General features: G+C 38.7%; 1 protein-coding gene across 4 annotated transcripts in view; it reads left to right on the top strand.

Annotated features, from left to right (window-relative positions):
* Window positions 1-3,172: 3,172 nt before the first annotated feature.
* AP2A2 (adaptor related protein complex 2 subunit alpha 2) overlaps window positions 3,173-16,182 on the top strand; it is a 30,204-nt gene continuing 17,194 nt past the window's right edge. For all 4 annotated transcript variants that reach the window (XM_010711138.3, XM_019615421.2, XM_010711137.3 and 1 more), the window contains exons 1-6: window positions 3,173-3,251; window positions 3,368-3,436; window positions 11,656-11,798; window positions 12,593-12,786; window positions 14,630-14,759; window positions 15,699-15,800. In XM_010711138.3, the coding sequence (XP_010709440.2) occupies window positions 3,188-3,251; window positions 3,368-3,436; window positions 11,656-11,798; window positions 12,593-12,786; window positions 14,630-14,759; window positions 15,699-15,800 (702 nt within the window). In that variant the 5' untranslated portion in view covers window positions 3,173-3,187. The remainder of the gene's footprint in view (window positions 3,252-3,367; window positions 3,437-11,655; window positions 11,799-12,592; window positions 12,787-14,629; window positions 14,760-15,698; window positions 15,801-16,182) is intronic.

Genomic DNA, 16,182 nt, shown 5'->3' with positions numbered 1-16,182 from the left:
CAGGCTGGTTTTATGTTCGTGTACTGTGCAGATTTATGACTTACAGAGAATCTAAAAATTCAGAGTTTGCTGTTTCTGCTGGGTCTTCCAGGCAGCGCACTGTTCCAGCTCAGGGGGTGGGATTTTGTTTATTCTTTTGCTGAGGCTGCAATCCATTTCTGTCAAAGGATGCTGACTTCACAGATTCCTGAAGTATTTTAGCCTAGATTCCCCTAATGCTCTGTTACTTTCTTAGGATTGAAGAACTCAATTTATAGCTGTAATCAATAAGGCATGAGTATAATGGATAAAGAAAAAGAAAAAAGCTTTAATTTCACTTTGGGTTAAGAAAAGCTGAATGAGACGTACATACTTGTCGTGTTTCTTACCTCCCTCTCCGTTTCAAACTTCAGGGATTATTGCCACACTTCCTGAGGTTAGAGAAGCAGTTAATAATATTTGAGGGTAAATATTTCAGTGCACCTGGCTTTGCCTAACCGTAGCCTAAAGATGCAGAGCAAGGACTTAGCTTCCAAACTTAATGAAACATTCTACTCAAGCTAGTGATTCCCAGACTGAAGTGTGTTCTCTGACCAGTTTATCTAGATGATATACAGTGTCCAGCCTCACTGGTGACACTTTGAAATGATATGCCCCTTTCACTTGGCAGAGGAGAAGATAAATGAATAGCTCTAGAAATTAAAACTTTATCCTCTGATTTTTGTTTTACCAGAGCAGATGAATTGCTGGAAATAAGGAATGTGTTTTCAGGTCTGATGAAGAATACTGATTGAAGATAGTGTAGGAAACTTGGAAAGTTTTAGACTTTTAAAATTTACATGAACACTTGCATCCTTTCGGCATATATTTCAGAAGACCAACTTCTGTCTAGTATTGAATTCCAAAAGCTGACAAGACTCTTTGGTGTGAACACCAGCATATCTCCTGCATGTGAACAGGACAAATAATCTACTTAATTAAGACAAATAAAAAATATGTGGCAGAAGACACTTTAGGCTTTAGATTCTATCAGTTGTTATCTTTTTATACGGAGAATGGTGCTTGTGCTTTAAAACCTGCTTGTTACAGGTTGGCCAAGTTGAATTTGAAGAAGGCTGTGTGTGTGAAATGTTGGTGAAAATGGGTTAAACTTTGTGATCCAAGCAGATGCATTCTAAGGAGTGAAGGAAGTGAGCTGTGATCTCTAGCCTTGTCAGTCTGGAAATGAATTGGAGTTTCTAGGCCAAATGAAAATCAGGGCATATCTCCAGCTTTATCTGAAAAACAAGATGCATTTAGATAGCGAATACGATTTATGATGCAGAACAAGTACTGTGAATCCTTGAGCCCTGAAAAGCTTTACCATGTTAATAACAATAGGTGGACGAGTGTGTACAGGTAAGTGGTTTTTCAGGGTTGGGTGTGGGGGAAGATGGTTTTCTTTTAGTTGGGCGCCTTGGTAGGCAGTGCACACAACACCTCAGTGACTTGAGTCTATAAAACAATGTCAGAGAATGAAAACGTTCATTTTAAGTCCATCTGTAAGCATTTTTGTTAAAATGACAAGGCAAACTTATGTAGTTGCTTTGAGTTTGGGCCTAACTTGTTTCTCTTTGTGTGCTGGTCTTTCTGCATGTCTGTACTCCTGTGGCCATTATTGTCATATGAGCATATGAGCATGTTGGTATAAACCAGTTTTCTGCATGCTATGCAAAATGCAAAAGTTGTTTTTTGTTTAGAAGTGTGGAATCTTACTGGTTGTGTTGGTTTTTGTTGTTATTGGTTTTTGTTGTGCTTTTTTACTCTAAATGAAGAGGTAACAAACTGGAATAATTTATATTTGTCTGGGATTCCCTCTTTGCTATTATTAACCTGTTCTGAGTCACTTATTTCCTCAAATTACTTGATCAGTGTTCATCTGACCCACTGCCAGATCATCTTTGGAATTGTGAAGGAGTGAGAAACAGTTATTGGGTAGCAGAGGAAGCCTGGGCATGCAAATGTTGTACAGTGTTTAAATGCCATGAGTTATGCTTATGTGGAAGAAAGCGATGAGATTGGAGATACCACAGTGTGCTGGTCCTGCTCTTCAAGCCTTGTCACATACCTTCCCTACACTGACCAGGGTGGTGTGGGGAAAGGGATGTGTGGAACTGGGGCATCTGATCTCCAGCAGATAAGGTTGGATCACTTTCCTACAGAGACAGGAAGCTTTTATTCACGGCCTTGTGGCTGAATACCTGTGACAGATGGTAAAGGAAGCTGCCTTTTCCTGCTGCCACTTGAGATGTTTTGGGAATTGCTGAAAAGTCTGATTGCATGTGGCTCTGAATCTGCATCTCAACTAGATGGGCAGTTCTGCATTCCTAGAATGGGACTCATTTCCTTCTACCAAACTTCAGCCAATAGAATCCGATGCCTGAGCTGGATAATTCATTCTTCCGCGCTCACTCAGACAGGAGATAACTGACTCAGACTGTTGTAGAATCTCAATCACCAAAAACCGAAATGCTAACAAGCAATAAACACCTTTGGTTTGGACAGTGCAAGTGTTACTTGAATAAGATTGCACTGCTAAAATTGAAACTGCAGCTTATTTCTTGGTGTGTCTAAATTGGGTTAGGTTAGCTCCTGAAAACCTAACACATATCCTTAGGGTCAGGGGTTGATACAAAACATAAATTGTTGAGAATGTTAAGGTGTTAGTCATGTGAGAAAAGTGTGTTGCAAATACCGTTTTGTCAGGTGACATCCATGGTGCATATCAGAAGTCTGGTAAACCTAAGCTTATCCCTTCTGTGTGAGGGCTATCAGTCTTTGGAGTACTCATACTACTTTCTCTACTTTCCTTTTTCAGTGTCCATTAAGGTCATGAAGATTTTCTTTTTGAAGCTGTTTGAATGACTGTTCAATAGAGAAGTAGTGAATTGACTCCTCCTGGAGCTGAGGAGTACCACAGGTTGCTTGTTTAGATGACTGTGCTCAAGATTCTTCTTTCTCAAGAGCACTGTCAACCTAGTAATCAAGTTGCTCTTTTTTTTCCCTCCTCATTTTATTCTAAGAATGCAGGAACTGAAGTATTTATGGAGATCAATAATAAAAGCATCTCAGATTAACTACGTGAGACTTTCATGCTGTCTAAAGGCTGCAAGTAAAATGTTTTGAAACATGGTTGTGTCGTTAGCTTCTTGGATTCTCATATAAAGCAATGCTTAAGTTCTGTCTATGGCGCTCGCCTTCATCCGGTCCTAATGCTGCTTTGGAAAGGGAAAGTAAGAACTCCTCCTGATGTTTGTATGTTCATGCAAAGTGATGGGGTGGAAAGAAACTTGAGGTCAGTGCAGCTGTTTGAAACACTGTATTCTGATGTCTGTTCTTTTGATTTCAGGCAAAAGCAAAGAAGCGGAGATAAAGAGAATAAATAAAGAACTGGCAAACATCCGGTCAAAATTTAAAGGTAAGTGAACTGACTGTTCTGAACTGTACTGTTCACTTTTCTCGTTACATTTTTGTGTTTTTCTTTTATATGTTTGGATTTTTTTGAGTGTCAACTGCAGACATATGCAAAATTCTGGAGTGTGGGCTGTTAAAATAACTGCTGAAAGCATTCTCTTAAGTACAGTACTTCCTGACTGTCGTATGACTCAGCCATAACAGAAGAAAATGAGCCACTGTTCACAGACTTTCTAATGCTTTGCCACCCAGCCATGTGACTGCTCAGCCTGTTTTCTTGCAAAAGGCTGGGAGTTAGTTTGAAAAAAAACATGGGTGGGTGTAATTTTTTTCAGTGAAACAGAACATATTTAAGCATCCCTCCCACCCCCATCTGCTTAGGAAAGTAACGTATTAAACTCTTCTAGAAAAATTAAGATAAAAATGTGTAGTTGATGAGGCCATATTGACCACTCCCATAAATAACAGCATCAAAGATTATTCATATGAAACCAAGTTGTATGCAATGCTTAATTCTATCCTTGTTCTGTCTTGAGAGGTGGCAGTTAACCAGTGCTTCTTAACCAGTGCTGTGACTGTATGAAATGGTTAAGTTTGTACGTGGCTTCAAATCTTAAAGATTCGGAGGGATAGTTGAAATTCTTCTGAATGAAATTTCAGCAGAAATGGCTGTGGTAAATATTCTGTTTGAAGAGATATGGGGCTGTGTGTACCTAGATAAGGCATTGCCGCTGTGAGGTCGTATGTAGAATCATAGAATGGCCTGAGTTGAAAAGGCCACAATGATGATCTAGTTTCAACCCCCCTGCTATGTGCAGGGTCACCAACCACGAGACCAGGCTGCCCAGAATATGGCTTCAGAACTTGCTGGCTTTGGATTAAACCTTTTTACCTTCCTAGTCTATCCTGACCTAGCTTAGCATGTCTATTTCAAATAGTTATTGCATTAACTACATAAGGATCTGTTGATGTTCTTTTAAGTGGTGCATCTCTTAAGGGTGTATGGCAAATTGGTAGAAAGATAAAATAGCAATAAATTTCTGTGACTGAATTATTAAACGTGCGCTAACTTCTTGAGCTGTTTTTAGCTAAGTTGAGTCCCTTTATCTGCAAGACATGCTAACTGTCTAATATAAATCTTGCTTGGAGATTAAACCACTTGGTTAAAATGCTACAGTTATGCTTACTTTTAGTGGGTAATAAGGTCAGCCTTGTTGATCATACAGTTGGAAGTAACAAAACTAAATGTGCTTGCTGCTTAGAGTGAATGAACACAATGTCTGCTGGAATCACCAGAGAATGGACACAAGTTTTATTCTTGGATTGGATAATGGAAAACTAAGCTCAGGAACAGACTGTGCAAAACCTCGTATTTATGCCAAAAATCAGACCACCATCAGTGTCAGATGGGAGCTTTGCTGTGAAGGGAAGTGAAACATTATTTGATGGCACAGGAAGATGACTAAATGTAAACTTCCTTTTTTTCTGCCTTCCCTAGAAAAGTCACAAAAGTACCTCAGTTATCCTATGATGAAGATTGCTAAATTGGATGAATTGGCCTGAGGGAATGGCGTGGAGCTGCATCAGGCAGGGTCAGGTTGGGTGTTAGGGAAAGGTTCTTTTCTGAGAGGGTGGTTGGGTATGGAACAGGCTGCCTGGATCAGTGATCATAGCCCAAAGCTGCCAGAGTTCAAGAAGCATTTGGACAACACTCTTCAGACCTAGGGTTTAGATTTTGGATGGTCCTGTGTGGAGCCAGGAGCTGGATTCAGTGATCTTCATGTGTCCCTTCTAATTCAGGAGATTCTGTGATTCTGTGGTGCCTGCTTTGTGTCACGTAGAACAGAAGTCATCTGGTTAATGAATTCTGGGAAAAGAAAGATGAAGTTCCTGTCAGCCCAATTCTCCAGCTTTTCAAGCTCCCTCTGGATGGCAGCACAACCCTTTTGGTGCCACTCCTTCCAGCTTTGTACCGTCTGTAAACTTGCTGAGGGAGCGTTTTGTCCCATCACCCAGGCCACCAATGAAGATGTTAAATGGGACTGAACTTAGTATTGACCCTTGTGGCCACTGCTAGCTTCTGGCCTCCAATTAGACTTTGTGCCACTGATCATCACCCTTGTGATGAGTCTGTAAACATCAAAACACGTTTAAAAAAAATGAAAAAAGAAAGGCACCAAATCAATTATTGAGACTCCATCTCTTTCCTGCAATTGGATTATATTTGCTCTTTGATGTTCCAGTCTTCTTGAAACGTGAGGTTCTGTTCACCTCACAGCTAAATGTGCTGTCATTGATGCAATAAGGAATTACAGAACAATTTGTAATGGTTAAAGCAATTTAAGGAGTGGGTTGCAGGGATGCTGTCCGGTTTTTACTGTTCAGCTGTGGCCGAGTCCTGTTAAATAATCTCTTCAAGCCTCAGTTAGTATCTCACTTTCTGCTTGCTAGCCCAACTCCTTAACTTTATACCTGACTTGAAAAGCTCTCATCGTATGTTCTGCTCTGTTGTCAACATGGTGCAGGGCAGAAATGATCATAAAAACTTCCAGCTATGTAGAACCATGAATCAGGTGATGATTAAAGAGTATTGCCAGTAAAGCAATGTAATAACTTCAGTTGATCTACATTATTTGTAACATCCTTTAAGCAGAGCTTAGTAGTTCTGAATAATTATCAGTATGTATTCAAGGGAGTAACTTGAATGAAATATGACTTAGCCTTCCCATTAAATGATCTACGTGTATACATTACTTTGTGGACTTCAGATGTCGTTCAAATGGAAGACAGTAACTTGGTTCTCTGAAGGAAAACAAGACAAAAATGTCAAAATTTGGGTGGGTCTGAGTCTGGACAGCTTGTCACAGTGTAACTACGTGCAGCCTTGAGGGCCTGAGGAGGTGATAGCTGTGTATCTTTCTGCTGCAGAAGTTCTATGTGGGCTTTGCAACATAGTTTTCCTTTGCGGATATTCACATAAAAACAAACTGAACTTCATAATATATTTTTGTCTTAATTCAACCAAGGTCACTCAGTTTAACCCCATTCCTTTTTATATATCACTGACTTTTTTTTTTAATGTTTGTTAAATAAGACGAATGTGTAATGGAGTCCCTTAAGATGAGATCTCTCAATTATGGTGTACATGGGGGCCCTGTGATAATTAGATGGCTGAAGATGCAGCTGTTAGGCTGGCTGTGTCCCTGTGACTAGGGAAAGGCCTGGCTGTAAGAAGGAAGCTGGTAGTTGTCACAGGCATGCCCTTGCATGAGCCCAGCATAAGAGGCCACTGTCAGTCCTTTCCTCTAGACTTCTGTGTACTGCATGTTCTGTTGCAGTGTCTAGCCCCTCATTCTCATGTAGCTAGCAAGTTATTGTGAGAATATAAGTATTAATACTCCTTGTCTGTCAAAGAAGTAGCTATTAAGTCTGTTGCTCGTGTTGTTTGGGCTAAGCTGCTATTTAAAATACCCTCCTGCTTAATGGACTTGGATAAAGTTGTATGTGTCAGGGAAAGCTGTGCTTTTCTTGAGTCGATGCAATGTATGTCTTGGTGCTGGGCTTGGATCTGGCTTCTGTGCTACTTATTCTGGATTCCTTCTGAACCTCTGTACTTAAAGTGGCTCTGTCTCTTGTTTCAGCATGAGAAAGCTGAGTTGTTAAGGTCAGTGTGTCCTTGACAGTTGCTTCAAATGCTTCTGCATTAACTGAGATAAGACACGTGCAGTATCAAGAAACTGCACCAGTGTAATAAAGCAGAAGTTGTAGGAGTTGTGTGAAGCAGAGAAAAAATATTCTGTTTGTTTTGTATTCAGATTGTAAGCTGGACTTGTTCCCAGGCTTGAGCCAAACTAGAGGCCTGACTATTAGAGTATTAGTTTGTTTGTAAAGGAGATCTGCTTTCTTGAGTGAAAAATACCCAGTTTATTGATTTGTTGCTTAATTTTGATCTCTCAAAAATTTATGTAATAGCAAAACTGTCCAAATATTGATACAGTGTTTCTGCATATGAAGGAGTTGTGTTTTCTGCTTGATTCTGATCTGACATTGGAGCTTAGGTTTTTTTTTTGTTTCTGGTTGCTTAATGAGTTTTGTGTTAGAAGAGTAGCTGTTAGATTTAAGACAATCTGATGGTATAGTAAGTGTCTTCACTGACAAAATGAGTTGTTGGAAGTAAAACCAGAGTTCAATTATCAACTGAATTGTAAGGGTGCTCTAGTGGGAGTACAGTAGCTAAATACTACTCCCTCATGGATTTGTATGGGTTGTCATCACAAATGTTCAGCCTTCTATTCAGAGGGCTGAGACTGTATCACACTCACAGAAAGACAAATCCTGTCTTTACATTAAAGTTTAGGTACATTCATAAAAAGCTTTGGTTTTTGGCCTTTAGGCTATGAGCACATTGTATGCAGAAACAGGTCACTGTGTAAAGTTACATAGCTGAAGTAATGTAGAGAGAAAGCACATTAAAAGCAGGGGAACACTTAAGGATGTTATCCACTCTGTTTTATGTAAGCCACTATTGAAGTTCTGGAAGCTAACCTGTTTATAGACTTGGAAATTGCAGTCAACTGTGAGGATGCCTGAGGGACTTGACAGAGTTTCCCTGCTCTGTCCCCCAGTGAATATCCTACAGGGCTGAACTGCTTTGCAGACCTCTCATGCTGGTTGCAGGCTCTGTAGCTGCATAGCAGGATATAAAATTGGAAAGCAGATGCTGTGTTTGAACTCATGGTCCAAATCATGGACAGAAGGGCCCTGCCTCAGAGCCAGAAGGTCTTGTTATGTATTTGTGCCTTATTTCTGCCATTTCAGATGGCTGCCTGAAAGAAATCTAGCAAACTCAACTGTTCAGAAAAAGCAAGTAGTCTTTGAAATACCCCACTGTGCTCAAAACCTGCTGACGTGTTCTGGATCCTTCCTGTTTCTGCTGACTTGATTTGTAGTACTTACAAATAAATGTACATGGAAGCATTTAAAAATGGGCTGAGTTGAAAGAAACGATTGTGTATTGCAATAAAGATAACAGAACATGCAAAACTTCCTTCTGCTTTTGTTTTTAGGATGTTTGCTTGGATCTGGGAGGGGCTGTACTATTTTAGCACGTACTTAAGCAGAGATTTGTTAGTAGTGTTTAAAAGAGTCTTTGAACTCAGAAAATGCTACTTGTCTGGGAGAGAAACGTATAGTTAACATTTCAGTAAGAATCTGAAGCAAAGTTTTCTTCAAAACACTGTTAAATTTAGATAACTGTAGTGAGAGCTTTGCAGTACTTTTTATTTTAAATGCGCAGCTAATCAGAAGGTATTTAAAACAAGGTGAGGGGGTAAAAAAAAAAAAAGAGTGGAAATAACATGTTGTTATTGCTGGGGACTAAAAGCTTTAGAGGGGTGATCCAGTGGTGATTGCTTGGCTTAATTTGAAGGTTTCCTGTTAATCAGAATCTTTAATTTGCCTGTGCTGTTGAAAACAGACAGTAAGTATTTTTTTCTTAAGGAGAAGTGTTTCAGGAACTGTTACAGTGGTGTTCCTCCTTAGAAAGAAGCTGCTTTTGCCCTGGTAGTAGGATGGTAGAGTTGTGAGGCTGGGTTGCATGGCACAGTTTCCATCGAAGATGCTTCACATACCCTAAGATGCTGCAAGGTCATTGCTAATCTGAGCTCTAATGGCATTGTTCAAGTCATGACAAATAATTTGTTGTGAAAACCAATGCAAGTCTGAGTGTATGTACTTTTATCTCCTTTGCTCTGTGCTCCCTTTTTGATCTCACAAAGTCAACAGCACTCACTGGGGAAGATGGGAAGAATGAGGTTTGTACCTGTGACTTCTGTGCATTCCTGCTCTTATAGCTGGGCAGTCTTGCAGACTCAGGTTTCTTTCACATATGGTGAAGTAGATGTGAAGCTGCATTCTGACGCCTTTTGTTGCATCTAGATCTCTGAGAGAAGCATCGTGATACTGATGCTTTTAAATGCTGTAGCAAGTCCTCGGTTATGTAGATCTCAGCCACTAGAGGAGCACAGACTAACATGAGTTCAGGGTATTTAGTATCCCTTCCTTTGAACTGTAATAAGATCTGACAATTGGATGCAACGTCAACTGTTCTTTTAATCATTTGCCTGGAAACCTTTGGCTTGTCGCTGGTTGGCAGCTTTTCCCTGATTAGCACAAAAATAGTTTCATGGTAAGGCTGCTGCTTGTTCGTAAGAGATACACTGCTGTTAAAAAAGCAAACAACTCAAATTCTGTAAGATCAAATGGTGTCTAAAGACGACAATGTAAAGGATATCACTGTCTGTATTGCAGCTCTAATCATGTGCTTACATTTGTTTTCTTTTTTGAAATACAACTAAATACATGAAAGCTAGGAGTTTCTCTTAAGGAAAAAAAATATCAGCTTGAAGACTAGAGAGTCAAAACAGAAAGCAGCCCCCAAAACACGGTCATAGTTGCAGCCTGTATGCATAACCTTGTCTTGTTGTCTGCTTCAATGTACCAGCGTGGTTTTTCTTGATTCAGTAACACTGCGTGGCTTGAAAGACTGATGGTAGCATTCATTCCATCACAAACTGTAAGGCCAGTTTATAGCAGTGTTAGGTAAGTGTGAAATCTATGGGGGCTGGAGATGCTTGCTATAGGAATTCTATGCTGGCCCTGCACCAGTGGATGAGAAGGAAGAAGGGGGAACTTCCATACTAGTAAGACTTTTAAGACATTTTTGAATTATATGTTTAGCTGCTCATTACGTAAATCTCAAGTGATTTTTGTTATTTTTGTTTTAAGAGTGGAGCTTTTTTGGTAAGGGCAACAACTTGAGCAGATCTTTTTTTAAGCTTCTCGTTATGCAGTGCTATTCTGACTGAACTTGCCCTTCATGAAGGAATGCACATTGATCTGACAGGAGTTATTCTGGGCCCAGAATGCAGAGACTAAGAAGCTTATGTAGCCTTTTGGGCAGCAGCATCTATCAAAATTTTGCTAACCTGACTAAACTTCAGCACTGCAGCTTGTGTGGTTTAGTGTATGCTCCCTGACTTCCTGATTTAGGACAGGGAGAGAGAGATTTGCAAAAAGCACTTTTTAGAAGGTATCTTCTTTTGGAAAAGCAATAGACTGCCTGATCAGCTGTGAGCTTCTGTGCTGTTTCATGTAACTGAATATGGAATAAAATGCTTTAAAAGACCATGCTAACAAGCTTCTAGAATTCAGAGGTACTGCAATATCAGTCCAGATAGAATCATTCAGGTTGGAAAAGATGAATAAAATCATCTGGTCCAACCATCAAATAAAGATGAAACCTACTTAGGATGTATTTTGTTTCTAAAAATGAAGCACTTGAGAGTGCTTTCATTTTATAAACACATTTACTAAGAAGACATTCCAGTGGCACAGCAGGAGAATTCAGAGACTAGCTGACAGCATTATTTCATGGCTGTACTTTAAGATATGGGTGATGGCAAATGGAATTAACACTGGAGTCTTCAGAGTTGGTTTTTTCTTTTCCTTTATATGAATTTCAGATTTCATTAAATATTTAAGTCTTATATGTAAATTCTTTGATTCAGTGACTGCTCAATTTATTGAGTTTCTGCATTTTTCTTCCATTAGGAAGAGAAGCAAGCTACCTGTGTTCTGTGACTGTTCTGTAATTCTCTTTTCATTTCTTTTTAAAGTCCAAATGATGTTTTACTCGAATTTTCTGACATGTTGGTGATTGTTGGACAACTTTTTCATATTTTTAGCACAAAATGATATAAAGATCAGAGTTAAGTGTATCTTACACATTTATTCCCTGTAGAGTGAATAAAAGCTCAAATAATAATTTAAATTAATTACTTACCTTTCAACTGAAACTATAAAAATATTCAGTGATTTACATCTACCTTATACTTGCACGTGAGACAGTACATCTGAGATTATAAAACTCAGCAGCCTGGGAAGTTTTCATTTATTGTTAACTGAATGCCAAGGTTAATGGTGCAAAAACTGCCATCACCTGACTAATAACTGAATGCTCAAAGGTTTTCTATTTTACATGGTAATTCATATTAAATCAAATGTCAGTCTTTATTACTAGATACAATTATGTCTTGTTACTATATTCAAGTATGGTATTAAGTATAGTACTTAAATGATACTTGTGTGGAACTCCCTGGGGAGGAAGATAGGTGATATAGAAACAGTATAGGCTTAATTGCTTTTCATTTCCCAACTTTCCAGGTGACAAGGCTCTGGATGGTTACAGTAAGAAAAAATATGTCTGCAAGCTGCTTTTCATCTTTCTCCTGGGGCATGACATTGACTTTGGTCATATGGAGGCTGTAAACCTGCTCAGTTCCAATAGATACACAGAAAAACAAATTGTGAGTACTATAGAAGAGAGGGCATTCTGTCTAATATCCTGCCTTAGCTATTTAATCTATAAGTATTTTCCCCCTCCCTCAAATGAAAGCCTTGTTTGGGATTTAGCAGTGATTCTAAAATGAAAATACCTTTTTGCACCAAAGATCTTATATCTTGTACTAGTAAGTGACTCAGGGGGTGTTGCAGTAGTGTTTTAAGAATGTTCCACAAATTATAACACCTAAAATGTGTACTCTGTGCAACAGTGCTGTTTTTGTTTTGTTCACTGTCTTGAGTCTTGCATTTAGATAGAGACAGAGACTTCTGAGAAATGTTAGCTCCTGCTAACAAACTATAATACAAGCACGAGTTTCACTTTAAGTACTGTGTAGAGGTTAACCATTTATATTTGAAACAGAATAGGCAAGTAACTTAATTTCTATAATTTCTTCAAATTTTCTTAGATAATGCCATATTTATCAAGTATCTCTTAAGTACTAGTGCCTAAACAGTAAGCCAGATTCTTCTTTTGCTTCTCATTCAAATACTATCCCACTCACTCAGAATGATCTTTTGATTACATGCTGAAACAGATTGACCTGCAGACCTTGAGCTTTCTGATAAATAAGGGAGACATCAGACTACTTCATCTGCACTTCATCTTTCTAGCTTTCACTCCAGTGTCTAATTATGTTTCTGCCCACACATTTGATATTGGAGACACCGTGCGTCTCAAAGTATTGCTTGTGGCATTAGCAAAAAACAGACCGTGCCAGCTAAAATAAATTCTCCTTATCCTTTTTCTGAAACACAGGGCTATCTCTTCATCTCCGTGCTGGTGAACTCTAACAGTGAGCTGATTCGCCTAATAAACAACGCAATCAAGAACGACCTGGCCAGCCGCAACCCCACCTTCATGGGTCTGGCTTTGCACTGCATTGCCAACGTGGGTAGCCGCGAGATGGCGGAAGCGTTTGCTGGAGAAATTCCAAAAATCCTCGTAGCTGGGTAGGTATGACATGCCTCCTTCAGATGCAATACTGATAAACCTTTTTGGTAACTCGGTTTAACAGGAGCAGCTGAATCCATGCTTTGAGCTGCATAGCCCTGTGCTTGCACTGTAAATGGTCTCCCATAGCTGCAGACATTCTGGTAAAGCCAAAGGTGGAGTTGCTTGTAGAAGAGTACTGATACTACACGAGAAATTAAGGTTCTCAACATCTTGAATAGATTTTTATAACTTTGTGTACTGATTAAGGTTTTGTTCTTTATAAATGCGTGCTGATAAACACTGAAATTTCTGTTTTACTTCCCTTGCCTCTTGATGAAAAGAAGAGAAATAAATAAAAATAAGTAGGGGCTTAAACTACAAATTTGCTTATAAAAGCTTTTTTTAATAGTCCTGACTTCATAAGGAGTGTGCTAATATTCTGTAGAGCAAATGTTCTCGCCTCATCTGATGGCCTTGTGAATAGCTGTTCCTGTAACCAACAAGTAGTCATAGCCACTCTGAATTTCATTTCTTACTGCTAAGAAATCTCTGACCAGACCTGGTAAATTTCTAAACTGTAGTTAACTAAATCTATTAGAAAGCTTGAGATTGCTAGACTTCTTCTTTTTTATTTCTTTTGGAAACTTAAAATAATGTGCAAAGTCTAAGCTGTTGACAAGAAAGATGCAATAAGTGATGTCTAGTTGTGGCAAAATTCATGTGGAACACTTCTGAACTCTTGAGTTTGTTTTTATAATACCATATTTGAACGATATTAATGTTCTACAGAGCTAAAATTTAATATGGGCCAGAAAGAGAAGAATAAGCAGCCAGCACCTGCTGCTTACTATAGGCCTAGTTTAATTGACGAAATGGGAAGAATTCTATCCTGGAACTCCACCTTCCTCGGACTTGAAATTTCTTGTTATGCATGTGTAGAGAAAGTGCATTCATCAGTCATAAGCAGAGAAGAGCACTTTCAGTTGAGACTTGTTTGAACACTGAGCTTTTCATGCCCTAAGTCTTCAAGGCTTGAAGGATGTATGGGATGGTGTCATGGAAAATTGGTAACTTCTTAGATAATAAGGAGACTGAACTTCTGTTGGGGGTGTGGACATTTCTGAACATTTAACCAAGATTTCACAGTGTAAACTGCCTCTTAAAACTTTCATTGCTAATGCTCCATACTTATTTTTTAGCTCTTGTGACACATGCAATGTGCTTAAAAACAAAAAAACACCAATTCACTATTCCATGAGAGGAAGCTCACTGAACTAGAATAGTACAATGCACCTAAAATAGTCAGTTCCCCTGCCAGCATTGTGGATGCCAAGGTGAATAGACTTGTGGGTTGCACGTGTGGTGCCAGCCAGTCAATTTGCATGCTGCCTGTTGGTAATGAAGCTGTTGAGTGTTGAGTAGGTAATGATTCATCTCTGATATGAAGTACCTGTCAGGAGATCCAGCTTAGTTCACATGTGTAATGTAATGGACCTGAACTGTTTGAATCTGTTTGGAAGAAGCTTCTGTTCTTGACATTTAGTGAGATCTTGACTCAATGAGGAGTTCTGATGATGGATCTTCAGCTCTGATGAAAAGTTGTGAGATGTCTCTTTAAGTAACAGAATCATTATAGGAGGTACTAGATGTGTAATGGATGAGCACTTGATCAGTTAAACTTATAGGATGAATTTCAGAACAAATACTGTTACTCAGGAAGAACTGACTTAGCAAACTTCGGTTGAAAATATGCTCTCTCTCAGAGACTGCTGAGCCTGTATAAAGTTTAGCATACTTGTAGCCCATGGGTATTGCTGTGACTTTACTGTGGGTTTAAAATATTGTGTTTCTGTCTTGCAGAGATACCATGGATAGTGTGAAGCAGAGTGCTGCCTTATGCCTGCTGCGTTTGTATAGAACTTCTCCTGACCTTGTCCCCATGGGAGACTGGACATCCAGAGTGGTACATCTCCTCAATGACCAGCACTTGGTAAATCAGCTTAGTTATTCTTCTTTGGCCTACTCTGTGTATGAATTTATTTCTCTAGAGTTTTTCCACCAGATGGGTTGCTGTTTTAAGACAAGGGTAAAGAAATGGAAGAAAAAGTTCTTTCACAAATTGCTGTATGTTTTAATTTTTATTAAAACTGTACTTGCCTTAAATATTCTTGGCACGTAAAAGGAATGGTATGCATAAGTTCTTTGTTTGCTCTGACTGTAAATTGTGAGCCTTATGATCCTGAGTCTGATGTATAGATGTAATGCTAATTTTCTTAGGGTTAAACACACGCTAAAAATGCGAGGCCTGATGTAACAGTGCCTGGACTTCACTATCCTGTGCTATCCATGTTGTCATTCTTATCCTGCTGGTTCAAAAAGAAAAACCTGTTATTCTAGAGAGCAGACTATTTTTTTTCTGATTACTTTAGAAAAAAAGTCTATTTAGACCTTTGCTTTGATTGTAATGGGAACACTTTAGTCTTCAGCAATATAAAATGTTTGCATTACACAAAGGCCACTCTTCACATTCAGTTGCCAGAATGCTTTTCTGGATCATTTGTTGCATCTTGTTTTTTTTTACTCATGCTTCTTTTGTTTAAGAAGATAGTTTGCATCTAGGCTTTATTTTAGTGCAGCTCTCTGAATGTGTTTTATATGTACTATCCAAATGTGAGACAAAGCTCATACAAAAACAACATGAAATGCTCTGCAGGCATGATAATATCACATTAAAAATCCTAGTCAGTTTTAAAGACGTGTAATTTGTCTACATGTCTGTAAAATAAATGAGTTTTTAATATCAGTCTTTGTCATGGGGATTAACTCAGTTTTCTTTTGTATAAAAATTACTGCCAGTGAAAGGTAGTGTTAACAAGCAGCATCCTAAGTTGTTGTTAAGGTGAATGTGCGGTTTTGTTTTTCTTTCTAGGGTGTGGTTACTGCAGCTACAAGTCTGATCACAACTTTGGCACAGAAGAACCCAGAAGAGTTCAAAACTTCAGTCTCTTTGGCAGTGTCGAGATTAAGCAGAGTGAGTTCAATGATAACTCTGATAATAATTTACGGTTGCTTAATTTATTCTGCTTTCTAGGTCAGATTATCTTAATGTTGCTTATTTATTCATCTTTCTAGGTCAGATTTATTTAGCATACCATTAAAACCAAGGATTATTCAATTTTGGTTTGTACAGGTAGTTCAGACAACGTTTTAACATTTCTTGCTTAGCTGAACAGAAAGCTTTACTTCCCAAACTTTTTTTTGTATAATCCTTGCTATACTGCAAATGTATGTAGCAAAACATTCTCTCTCAGCTACATGTATTCTCAGGGATCCCCAGGATGTAGCTGAGTTTTTTAAATTATCTTTTTATGTTGCTGTAACACCAAGGAGTACTTGAAGAAAAGATTCTACAA

This window comes from Meleagris gallopavo, chromosome 5 (genome assembly GCF_000146605.3).
Source record: "Meleagris gallopavo isolate NT-WF06-2002-E0010 breed Aviagen turkey brand Nicholas breeding stock chromosome 5, Turkey_5.1, whole genome shotgun sequence".
Taxonomy (NCBI): domain Eukaryota; kingdom Metazoa; phylum Chordata; class Aves; order Galliformes; family Phasianidae; genus Meleagris; species Meleagris gallopavo.
This window is presented reverse-complemented; position numbering and strand designations above follow the sequence as displayed.